This window comes from Gymnoscopelus braueri, assembly GCF_963280865.1.
Source record: "Gymnoscopelus braueri genome assembly, chromosome: 16".
NCBI lineage: Eukaryota > Metazoa > Chordata > Actinopteri > Myctophiformes > Myctophidae > Gymnoscopelus > Gymnoscopelus braueri.
Genome location: NC_137616.1, coordinates 18,800,444 through 18,812,551, shown reverse-complemented (window position 1 = coordinate 18,812,551; position 12,108 = coordinate 18,800,444). Strand labels below are relative to the sequence as shown.

The following is a 12,108-nucleotide window of genomic DNA, read 5'->3' as shown; positions in this document are numbered from 1 at the left end:
TCTCTGTCCATTAACATTTAAAAAGAAAACACGAGCAGATGACCTTTGTGAAGACACCCTTCTCCTCTTTACTGGGGTGAAATCTATCAAACCTTGCACATACGTTCTCTTCTCTTCCCAGTTTATGTTCTCCCAAAAGCATTGAAAAATCTTCTCCCTGTCTGCCTCATACAGAGCAGAGCTTCTCTGAGAGCCTGAGAGGAGGGGGGAGTTGTTTGTTTTTGACGGACAGTTTGAGGGTCCAATGGAGTTAGGAGTTTTCGTCAGAGGCGCTTTTTAATACTTTTCATATGTTATTATTTAAAAAAGAATTACACAGATGTAGAGGGGGTTCAATAGCGTTGATTTATGAAAAAAAATTTAAAAAAATGAAAATGGAGTTAGCTGGTCCCGGCTGGACACTGACGAGTATATGAGTATGCAACCATACTCATATACAGTATTTGGGGACTGCCCGAAAATACAGATATACTGGGAAAAACGTCTAAGTAGAACTGGACAAAATCTTCAAAATGCATATTCCCATGGACCCACTGTCGACTTTATTGGATATTACACAAGAACAATTGTTTACTAATGACCAGTGCTAAATAATGCATATTCTGTTGGTGGTTGCAAGAAAGATTATTACTATTAATTGGATGAAGCCTAACCCTCCTACAATTGACCAGTGGTTACAAAAAGTCAAGCAGATATATAAGATGGAACACATGACAGCCCAGTTACAATTAAAGCTTCCAATCTTTAAAAAGAGATGGATATCAGTGGTATATCTGGATGCAGAGTCTACATGTGTGTAGAGCTGTGTGTGTTGGGTCTCTATACCTAAAAGGTGTCATCTCTGGCTGATGGGGTCAAATGGATCCCACTCTCAAGTTTTATTTTGTATATATATTATTGTTTGTCTATTTACTTCTTATTTATAAATGTTTTCCATTTAAAGTGGTTTTATTTTTTATGTATAACATTTCTTTCAATTTGATGTAAATTGCATGTCACTGAATACGAAAAAAAAGAAGAATGTCTGCCCTGAGATTGGGGTTCAATCCCTGGCTGAGTACTACCAAAGACTATATACACAGGTAAATGGTACCCAAAGCCTCCCTGCTGGGCACTCAGCATCAAGGATTGTGGGTGAGTACCTGCGACATAGCGTAGTTTCTAGGGGGTGTACTTGTACATCATGGCCAGGGGATGTACTTGATACATCAAGCCGCCTCATGCTACAGAAATCCTGACCTGATGGGCCACATGGCTACTTACCTTACTTACCTTTATGCATCTAAAAAGTCATAGGGCAATAACCACACAGCTGTATATAATTCCTTTATCCTTTATTCATTTGTGCACAGATCTGTGACAAGAGGCAAGCCAAGGGAACCATATTTAAAAGTCCAGACTGACTGTTGCAGACAGTGGGGTCCACTATAAGGCTCCATTAGATCCAGGATCAAGTAGTTAAATTAACTAATACAGTACAAGTCACTCTGACATTCTTTTAATAATGAGAATTGCCTCTCACTTAAAAGAAGACAGGCCATGCAAATGCGTTCTGGGTTATGCAATTTTCACATTCAAATTAGGGCCCAATCCAACATTATCCCTTCCCTGTGGCGAGACCCTGCCGTCTTCTCCATTAAAGTTATTTGATGCTGCAGGCATACTAGTATTTCTATTCCAGCATAGAGTAGAGCATACAGTAGTTGGGCTGTCTCTGTGATGGGCAGATGAGCTGCTGTCATTTGAAGAGTTTGAACTTGCGTAGCAGCGGGTGGACCGTCTCTTTGAGATAAGGCTTCAGGGCCAGACAGGTGGGGATGTTCTCAGGTTGTTCAATCCAAAGCTTATGGGCAATACCCTTTTCTGCCAGTGTCTCTGATAAGGTGGAAAGCGATGCCTGGTCCGGTGCCTGAGGAGCAAAACACACAAGGTTAGGTTAGGCTGTCTAGTAATTGCCAATATCGTACTCAAACTACTTTGAATTGTAACCATGTCATTTCCATACAACTAACTTTATTTGTTTGATTAAACAGTATTGCTTGAATTACTTTACACCATATAGCGTACTCCTGCTTTCATCCATTAATGCAATTTTGCAATGGGGTTGACAAAGTATTAAATAAAGCAATTAAATCTTCTTATTCATTATTGCTACAATCTGACAAACCCTGACACATACAAGCTGACACGACACAACCTGAGCCCGGTTGATGTTTGAGGTAATTTCATCTGTGGATGATAATCGATTAAACAGCAGGTGTAATAACGGATGCATCCGTAGGCCTAATGTTATCAGACAGTTGGTAGAACACAATAGAATGGAATGCCTTTATCCACATTAGGACAGTCAGTGGCTCTAAAAGTGGGGTCAAGGGACCCTCAGGGTTCATATTTTGAGGGGGTTCCAAATGGACCCTAACAGGTCTGTAACTCAGAGTGTGTACAAATGGAACCTGACAGTTATGGCCCCCCATAAGGTTCCATTTGTACACACTCTGAAATTAAAAAGCTTGGGAACCACTGCATTATTTAGGACATAGCCTACTACACGTCACGTAGTGACTCTACGTTTTTATTGCTACTAGTGTTGATGTCTTGTATATTATTGTTTCTCTTTAAATGTCTCGATGAATTGAATACACAGGACTACAATGGAAACAAGACCTTGGGGCTTTTTGTGTTATCCTTTTAGCACCATTGTATAATCTTACAACTGTACTATTTGCAAACTGTTATTCAATCAATCAACAGTCGTGGTCAGATGCTCTTATGGGCTTCGGGCAGTACTACTTGTCCACCGGCAGGTGTCCTATACACCAGGGTCTAGACTCTAGATACATTTCTCATTGGAAGAGTGGAGACCACATCCAACTCCAACCTGCTGCAGATGTGCTAGTTATATTGTACTAGTGTACTAGTGTTCACATGACGCTTATGACAGTCATGTTTCAGGGGTAATTGTACACAGAATCAGATTATTTAAAATAACGTTATATTCAGTAAAATGTGTTCTGGATTGCAGATTTAAATAATAAAAGTGAACTTGCTAGATCATTGTTTACCCCAAGAACCACTTTGTGCATGTTGTCCAGGTCTGCCAGGTACTCCTGTGTGTCATTGTCGCCATAATTCAGGTGAATGGCTGCAGTAGCAGCGTGGCATGCTTGCGTTATGACCGCGCCCAGGGGCCAACCCAGAGCGTGGACTAGATCTGACCGGACTACGACGTACTGGACCAGTCGTCTAGGAGCTCCAGATCCCGGTGTTGCCATTTCAGTCAGCCGATGGACGCATAGATATGTCTATGGATGGACGTGGGAACATGCGTGGAAAGGAACTACAACAATCCATGAATGAGGTTTTTTGATCCCATGGCCCGGACGGGCGGTCACGTAGTGATTTGCCAGTTGAGTTAGTTGTTAGGCAACCGCTTTATTTACACCCTTCACCAGTGGCTTGCCTTTACACACGTTTTAGCCAGTGGTGGGAAAAGTACAAAAAGACGTTTCTTAAGTAAAGTACTGTTGAAAAACTCGTAATGTATGAGTAAAATTACAAACGTACTAGCTGGTATCTAAAAATGTATTTAAAGTACCAAAAGTAGAAAGTACTCAGTATACAGGATATCCCATTTCACAAGTTTTCAAAATTCAAATGTACAACGATATTTTGTTGATCTAAGCTCACAATGCGTCGCATTGCGATCGAGGCATTGTTAGCTTGTATTTTCTATTTTCAAATGGCCTAAATGTAAATAGGGCTGAAGTGGTAAAGTATGTTTTTAATAAATTATCTGAACATTACATCTGAATTGCAATGCAGTAAAAGTACAATATTTGCCTTTGAGATGTAGTGGAGTAAAAGCAATGACTTTACACCACTCACTGCCTGTGTATAAACTCAAATATACATCTCCCAAAGAAAATTGTCCAAACTACCAATCTCTATGTAGACTAGGTTGAATCTCTGTAGGCTACAGTTTGGTGGTTTGGACTATTTGCTGCTACAGACTGTAGCAGCTGTCCAGTGTCCACAGCAATGTTGTCCCTTTCAATAGATTGATATTAATCAACGTCATTTATTTTCAGTTAACATCTGCCAATCATCAACATTTGCCTGACAACCAACCAGCCAATCATAGCACGACCGTTCCCCCAGGCGATGGAATATTTCTAAAGTAACTCAACAATTATTTTGCTTCCGGTTTATAAAAGCGTACCCCTTTATGTGGGAGAGAAAGTAACCGTCGCCCTCTGGTGGCAGCTTTCAAAACATGCAGAGGCTCCACATAATCTAAAATAAATGTGGTTCTTTGTTTCAGAAAGCATTGGATACAAAAACGAGAGCATCCAAACCAATCTGTGTCAGTGTGTTATGGAGTGGGTTACAATAACTCATGTCAGCATTTATTTCTCACTCATACAACACATATGTTGAGCTAATGTATGATGAAACATTTGCATAGCCTAATAATTCTTTCTTTCTTATAGAAGCCCTAACCCTATTAATACACTTTTTTTTTGTTGCAAAGCTCTCATCATGGCATTGTTTGGTCCAGAATAAATAATTCGCCACTCTCCATCACCATTCCGAACTACACTACTGTACAAAGCTGTATATCTCCAAGACTGCTTCAGACCTTCAGAGTGAGGTGTGTGGTGTGGTGTGGTGTGGTGTGGTGTGGTGTGGTGTGGTGTGGTGTGGTGTGTGTGTGTGTGTGTGTGTGTGTGTGTGTGTGTGTGTGTGTGTGTGTGTGTGTGTGTGCGTGCGTGCGTGGTGTGTGTGTGTTAGTTTTGGTATCTATAAAGAGTTTATGATCATATTATGTCTGTGTGAAGCACTGCATGAATTGTTGTACAGTACTTCGCAATGAAGTCGGGCTTCATTGAAGCCCGACTTCATTGTGAAGTACTGTACAACAATTCATTACTATGGCACAATTAACAGACTATGGAACACTATCTGAGAAGAGTAGCAGCACTTTGTTTGTTGGACTGGACACAAAGGCAGAGTTGACCCACTTCGGCAGCCCAGGCAGGCATCAGAATGAGTTGATGCCAACTGCTTTTCTGATCTGTTCAAATGTAAGCCAGAATGTCATGGACCAGGGGGCCTGCAGAAGGATGACAAGAGTACACTGATGTGAGAGCTCAATTCTTCGTTTTCCATTCAATTGAGAATTAGTATTACACAAACTTGCTCCAGGAAATATTTTACATCTATACCTACTAGAACTACATCCAAGAATGATGTGTGTGATTGAAAGGTCATTAACAGACGGGAGTGTGCAATACCATTCTCATCCATGTAGGTAGAAATCCTTTGTAGAGCGAAGAAAACCCTTCCCCTCGAACAGACCGGACCAAACAGTCAATAGAAGATTTGTACAGCAAGCCCCTGAGGAAGTAAAAAGCTTACAAGACTGAAAAGACCCTTACAAGCCTGAAGTTTGATAACCTTAAAATATCTTATTATTATTAATATTATTATTATACTGCCTGCACACACTGTATGATTTTGCACGTGGCATGTGGCAAATAACTCTACCAGGACTCTTTTCAGGCAATATTATTCACTCAAAAAGACAGGGGAGATTCTAGGAGCAGCCCTTTAGGCGGGCTCAACCCAAACAAGCCATTGGATAACAATGAATACAACAGTAATTATTACAGCATACACCAATAATACAGACAATAGCCACATCCTGAGCCCCTGCTGCCTCATTAGGGAGAGCTACAAAATGAAAGTGTCTCAAAACAAAACTGCACTGATGAGAAATGTTTATGGATATTATGAAATGATCCATTACAGACAGGAGAGAAAATGAGAGGGGCTTTTCATTATGCATGTCAAAACTAAACTACTGATAGAAAATACAGCTGATCACGCCTGTAACACAGATTTTACAGGTGTGTGGTCAACCCCAAACTTGCAGCCATATTGTCAAAATAAGTGGGGGACTTTGTTTTTATTTTATTAAATGTTTTTCTTTTCATGGGTGTTGAAATACAATTTCGGGGTGACTGAGCACCCTAAAAGTGTCCCTGCTGAGCACTGAACATACCAAGTCTGGTCATCTGTGTCAGCACTGAACATACTAAACTTTTCATTTTACTCTCATACTGAAAATGTTCCTGCAACAGTAAAATCTTATTCAGTAAATATTATGGTATATACAGTACACAGTATGATTTGTATTGTTTGATTTTATGCTGCTATAGATTACTTTTTATACAGACAAAAACCCTTTTCACTGTCTTCAGCAGGGTAGTTTCGCGTAGCCAGACAACTATTCCACAATCTCCGAATGCTATATACTAGTCTGGAACTACACCTCCCGAAATCCGAGAGAGGAAGCTGGCACTTCCGTTCCCGAAAATATAGTTTAAAATATCTTTACATTTTATTTTATAATTTCCATTTCTGCTTAGCATCAAGCTAAATATGCTTAGATGATTTTGATTTATACTAGGATAAATTTGCGCGACTGTAAAGACGAAACGGAAGTGGGGCGGAAGCTTCACATCCGCTTTATATTTTATTCATGATCCGAGCTTCCGAGTCCCAGAATGTATGACCGGAAACATTTGAAAATTGTGGGAGGCAGCAGTCTGGCCACGCGAGACTATCAGCAAGGCAGACAGACACAATGTGAACCTGGCTCCTTCAGTTGGAGTGTTGTTTCTACTCTGAACGTTTTGTGGCACCTTGTGGGATGATAGGTTAGTCTCACCTGCCACTTTTGTCTCTTGGCTGATTCATGATCCTCGTTTTGACGACATCAGCAGGAGTTCCCACGGTGGCGGCAACCAAACCTGAACATGTACTGGGTGGGCAGAGAACCTTTATCAGTTTCATCACTATTTTGTAAAATCAAGACATTGCTGAATTCCTATTCATGACATGAGTAATCCATAAACTTGCCTTGCTAAGGCATGGCAAATGCTGTTGTCTTGTAATGAGGTATTCCTTAGTAAAAAGTGCTTGACGGTGTCATATGTTGTGAGATCTGAAAAGAAAACGATACGAGAATAAGACCAAGGTCCCTAGTCTGAGGGCAGAAATATTCAGATGTATCGGCAAAGCAATTGATGGGTTTGAAGTTTGACATAGCAGTGGATTTCATAAGCGAATGGATGGAACCCTGTCTTAACACTGCGTTGGCTGAGTGCACCACATTATTGTACTCAAACTACAGCTCAAATAATCTAAAAGCCCCACACTACAAAGGCTGTGCTTGCACCTAAAGCCTACAAAATGCATTGAAATGACTGACCACCTGGCATTGCCCTCCTTAGAAAACGCAAAGAGTTCAAGTGAGACATTATGAACAGGATTTACGGTACTGCAAGTGTAGTTTTCTTGTAAACTAAGTGTCAAATACCGATAGTATATACTGACAGTAATCATTGCTATATAGTGTTTGTTCTGTCACAGGGGTCTCCCGATCTCTTCAGTTCTTTCAGGTCGGGATACCAATTTTATCCAATCAGGAGAGAGAACTCATACAGGATACGTACATTATAAACAAGTGAAATTGAAAGTGATGGAGGAAAAATAGCAGACAAAATTGGACCTGGAACACTAGATAATTGAAGCTGATTGGATAAAACTATCTCCTGATTGGATAAAACTGTTGAACATACAGTACATGTCTTTTCTGTTTACTAAAGAGCTGAAGAGACAGGGAGACTCCTGTTACTGAACTCTATAGCAATGAATGATTACTATCAGAATATAGAGCTTAGACAAATAAAGCTTTTGTTTTAACCAAAAAATATCACTTAACAGCACCTATAAACAAAAGACCAGTTTACATACACAGACTCATCATCATTCACAGGTGGTATTTAAATGAACAGTAGATGTAACACAGTACCTCCTAGATTGACCAGTGCTGCTCTCTGGACATTTGGTACCCATCCTGCCCACAGGCCCCGAATCCCTCCCTCTGAGACTATCTTTATGAAAGCGTGGTACACTCCGTGGACACTGCAATAATAACAACACCACAAGAGTCCACGCAGAGACAGGAGTTGTTCATTTTAGTCTCAGATTTGGGGGATGAAGCTAGCTATTGTAGACTGCATTTAGAGAATAATCTGACACACACACACACACCACACACACTACACACACAACACACACAACACACACACACACACACACACACCGCGGAGGCTTGCCCTCAAGCCGACGTTTTCCTTCCATCAGCATCTGGACCTTGACCAGGTCAGTAGGACTGGCAAGGAACTGTCCCAGTGCCCCTGCCAGCATACCTCCAATCACAGCCTTCCTGTAAGATAAGGATGAAGGATAATCATAACCAAGGCTTGAAAACAGATTTTCATTTCAATTTGATCACTCCGAGCAGAACCGTTTCTATTCTTGCATTCCACCCCAAGATAACGTTCCAAAACTGGTTGATTTAAAAAAATATATATTTTTGGGGCTTTTTCTGCATTTATTTGATAGTATACAGTACACTGACAGGAAATGGAGAGAGATGGGGAGTGAGACGCAGCAAAGGTCGTCGGGATCGGGATTCGAACCCACAACACGCGTGCCCGGACAGCTAGCCAGCTGCCTGGGCCCTTTTTTTTTTTTTTTACACCTTTATTTATGCAGGGTATGTTTCCTGAGTATGAATGCTCATTTATAGCGACACCCTGCTTCAGTCACACCTGGGTGCTGCTCAGTACAACAACAATCTAAGCCATGTAGCAGCTCCACTGGAACGGTTATGTACTGTAACTAATTATAAATAATAATTTAAAAACATTTGTTTCACATGTCACCTGTCCATTTCAGCTTATAAAGGTTTAGTTGTAGACATGACAGATTTATCCTGCATTACACTGCTTTTTTGACCTTGCTGTAAGTTAAAAACAATACCATGAAATAAAACTGTGTTCTGAATCAACAGTACCCGGCGAAAGTAATCCAATTATTACTGCGTCATCAAGCTGCCTCACATAACGGAAACAGACCTATGGACGACATGGCTTGGAAACCGTTGATTCCCAAGACTACTTAAGTTATATTTGGTGGAAAATAACACTATTTGGTGGAAATAGCACTCCAAAGAATAAAAATGCAAGACTATTGAGCAGATATACTGTAAGTAAGCAAGTAATTAAGTATATACAGTGTGTGTGTGTGTGTGTGTGTGTGTGTGTGTGTGTGTGTGTGTGTGTGTGTGCGTGCGTGCGTGCGTGCGTGCGTGCGTGCGTGCGTGCGTGCGTGCGTGCGTGCGTGCGTGCGTGCGTGCGTGCGTGCGTGCGTGCACAAATAAGCTAAATAATAATCTCACCAGAGAGGAAAACTATTGTCATCAGACCGGCCAAGCACAGACTCCCTTAGGTGTTCATACGCCACCATTCGTCCTCCTGAGTACACTGGATAACACATGAACTCAGTTTACACACTTAACACAATAGAGTCAATGAAACTGTGAAAAATAAGAATTTCCACACAAGATAATAATAGGGATAATGTGTCCAACCATGAACACCCTGCTTAACAGGCATTTATCTAGTTGCATCTGGACTGTGTCTTGAGATTAGTTAGACAGATAAAATGTATCTAAAATTATATCAAATACAAATTGCTTGTCACTGCCACAACATTTATTTCCACCCACGGAGCTGTTGCAAATGAATTTCAGACACACGTTGCCCCTTCAGGGCTGGTATTTAGATTAGATTAATATGCCCCATCCTATTTAACATATATAGCCATCACGGAATACATTTTCCAATGATAAACTCTACCCTTATAATCTTGAAGTTAGCCTGTCCCACCTATGTGCCTGTAAATCGCTGGAGTAACCCCCTGCCATAGTTTAAGGGGTCCCTCCTCCTTGATGATGCCTACTGCAGTCCACAGCATCCCACGGTAAGGGGGCACAGTGCCAGCAGAACCTCCATGCCGAAGCAGCGCTGTCTCCCCCTGGATCTGAAGTCGGGTCTTGGTCAAATCCAGAGGAAACGTGACTAGAATAGATATGAGAGATAAGAGAGAGGTGCACATATGAACAGCCACAGATTATTATTATTATTGTTAATACCCACTGTACTGTTGGTGCTATGGATGTGTTGTTAACTCCCAGTTACATTATAGTCATGCCCAGGTCATCCTGCAGAAGGACACAGGGCATTGAGGGCAACCATGTTTTACGCCCCCATAATCCATCCCACCGTGGCCTCTCAGGTCAGTTAGTTCACTTGTAGTGAAACTCGCATAGATAACACTGCTTCCATCAATTATTAATAGATATAGAGTAGGTTGCCGAGGGTTTAAAGCAGTGGTGTGTTCTACCGTGGTACGCTGTATACGCTGTATGGCCTGCAGATTTTTTTCAACCTGCCATTCTCTTTATTGAACGTAGGTCACTGAATTGAGTACTTCATTAGTATTCAAATTACGGGTCATAGCACAGCAAAATCTTGAATCTTCAATACAGTTTGTGTCTTCAATGCCAAGTTAATACTATTCTGTAATAGATACAGGAATGCTTGCTGTTAACACTGCTATTATATCTGATAAGCCTAACCAGCATTTATTTATAACAATCCCTGCACTTCTATGATAACAAAACAAATTGAAAATGCATCTAAGGCTAAAAGCAGCTCCGAAGTGGTTGAGTTACTAGGGTGATTAACATTAGAAACAGTAGAAAATCAGTACAAAGCATATTGTAAGTGTACTTAGTGTTACAGTGAAACTGGGCCTGAGTGGGCCTGGCCGAGTTTGTGAGGGGCATGCCGTGCGTGTGGGAGGAACTAGGGGGGGAATAGTTATACTAAAGCTGTTATTATGGTCAACAGCTAGGATGTTATGGTTAAAAAGCTAGATTGTATCTCTGTTCATCATTTGCCTGAATAGTTGGTTACATTAATCTGTTTGCATTTGAGGACATACTGTACATATTGCGATGATTTGATTGGAAAGGACCCTTGACGGTCTGGAGCACCTTGGCAGGTGCCTCTGCAGTGGTGTAAAGTAGCAAGTACATTTACTTAAGTAAGTACTTAAGTACTGTACTTAAGTACAATTTTGAGGTACTTTTAGTTTACGTTACTGGAATATTTCCAATTTTCAGTACTTTTAATTCTACTCCACCACTACATCTTAGAGGCAAATATACGTTTACTCACTATAATTATTTGAAAACTTTAGTTACTAGTTACTTTGAAGATTTTGATTATTATTATCACAAAACATATACAGCAACTACTTCAACTCTACATTTCGGCCATTTGAAAATAGCCAATCTACAAGCTCACAATGCGCAACGTGATGCATTGTGAGCTTGTAGATCTGCTATTTTCAAAAGATTTTTATACATTTTCAAGTACACCAATACGTTTGTGCTTTTACTCAAGTAAATTTCGAATTCCGGACTTTTACTTTTTAGTATTGCGTATCTCTACATTGCAGTATTGATACTTTTACCTAAATTAAATATGTGAGTAGTTTTTCCACCACTGCCCCTGCATTAGTTGGCTTCAGGCATATAGCCCGCTGCCCAAGCCCAATCAAAGTCAGTTGCTCAATCATACATAGTACATACTCCGTCCGAGGTGGAAAGTCTGGTGACGCGAGGTTAGCTCAATCAATGTAAAATAAATACTGTACACACAACTACACAAACACACGTGATAGTAGAACGTACTCTACCAATTTCAGCTACAGCTGCAGCACACGCTGACAGGACGAACTTAGAGAGCCGCGGCCACTGTGAGAGCCTCACAGCCGACCCGTCATCATCCTGCTCTTGACCCATTTATTTGTCCTAGTCTTCAAGAGTGAAGTTATTATTTTCAAACAACGCCTCTGAAAAGCCACACGTGGCCGCGCAAACGAAGACTAGACGGAGAGCAACAGCGATGTGTTCAAATCCATAGCGTGCAGCAGCAGCTCTTGTGTTTACTGTACTCCACAGACCTAGTAGCTACATAATCCACTGAAGTGTAGTTCTAAGAGACTGCTGTAATGCCCCGGGTCAACCTGGAACACCGGGAACAAAAACTACACGTCCCATCATCCATAGAGTACAGTGTGTTTACGAATGATTCGCACCTCCCTTTCATTCAGTTGATTGGC

At 41.0% G+C, this 12,108-nt stretch overlaps 2 protein-coding genes across 2 annotated transcripts; both read right to left on the bottom strand.

The window, feature by feature from the left end:
- Nucleotides 1-1,317: 1,317 nt before the first annotated feature.
- Nucleotides 1,318-3,353, bottom strand: ptrhd1 (peptidyl-tRNA hydrolase domain containing 1). The gene is made up of 2 exons (XM_080453091.1): nt 3,063-3,353; nt 1,318-1,909 (listed from the first exon to the last, which is right to left on the bottom strand). The coding sequence occupies exons 1-2, from the start codon at nt 3,270-3,272 to the stop codon at nt 1,739-1,741; spliced, it is 381 nt and encodes a 126-aa protein (XP_080309217.1). The 5' UTR covers nt 3,273-3,353; the 3' UTR covers nt 1,318-1,738.
- Nucleotides 3,354-4,866: 1,513 nt separating this feature from the next.
- Nucleotides 4,867-11,897, bottom strand: slc25a27 (solute carrier family 25 member 27). Its single transcript, XM_080454224.1, has 9 exons — nt 11,683-11,897; nt 9,804-9,995; nt 9,314-9,398; nt 8,174-8,296; nt 7,880-7,992; nt 6,925-7,009; nt 6,734-6,826; nt 5,295-5,397; nt 4,867-5,113 (listed from the first exon to the last, which is right to left on the bottom strand). The coding sequence occupies exons 1-9, from the start codon at nt 11,786-11,788 to the stop codon at nt 5,042-5,044; spliced, it is 972 nt and encodes a 323-aa protein (XP_080310350.1). The 5' UTR covers nt 11,789-11,897; the 3' UTR covers nt 4,867-5,041.
- Nucleotides 11,898-12,108: the final 211 nt, after the last annotated feature.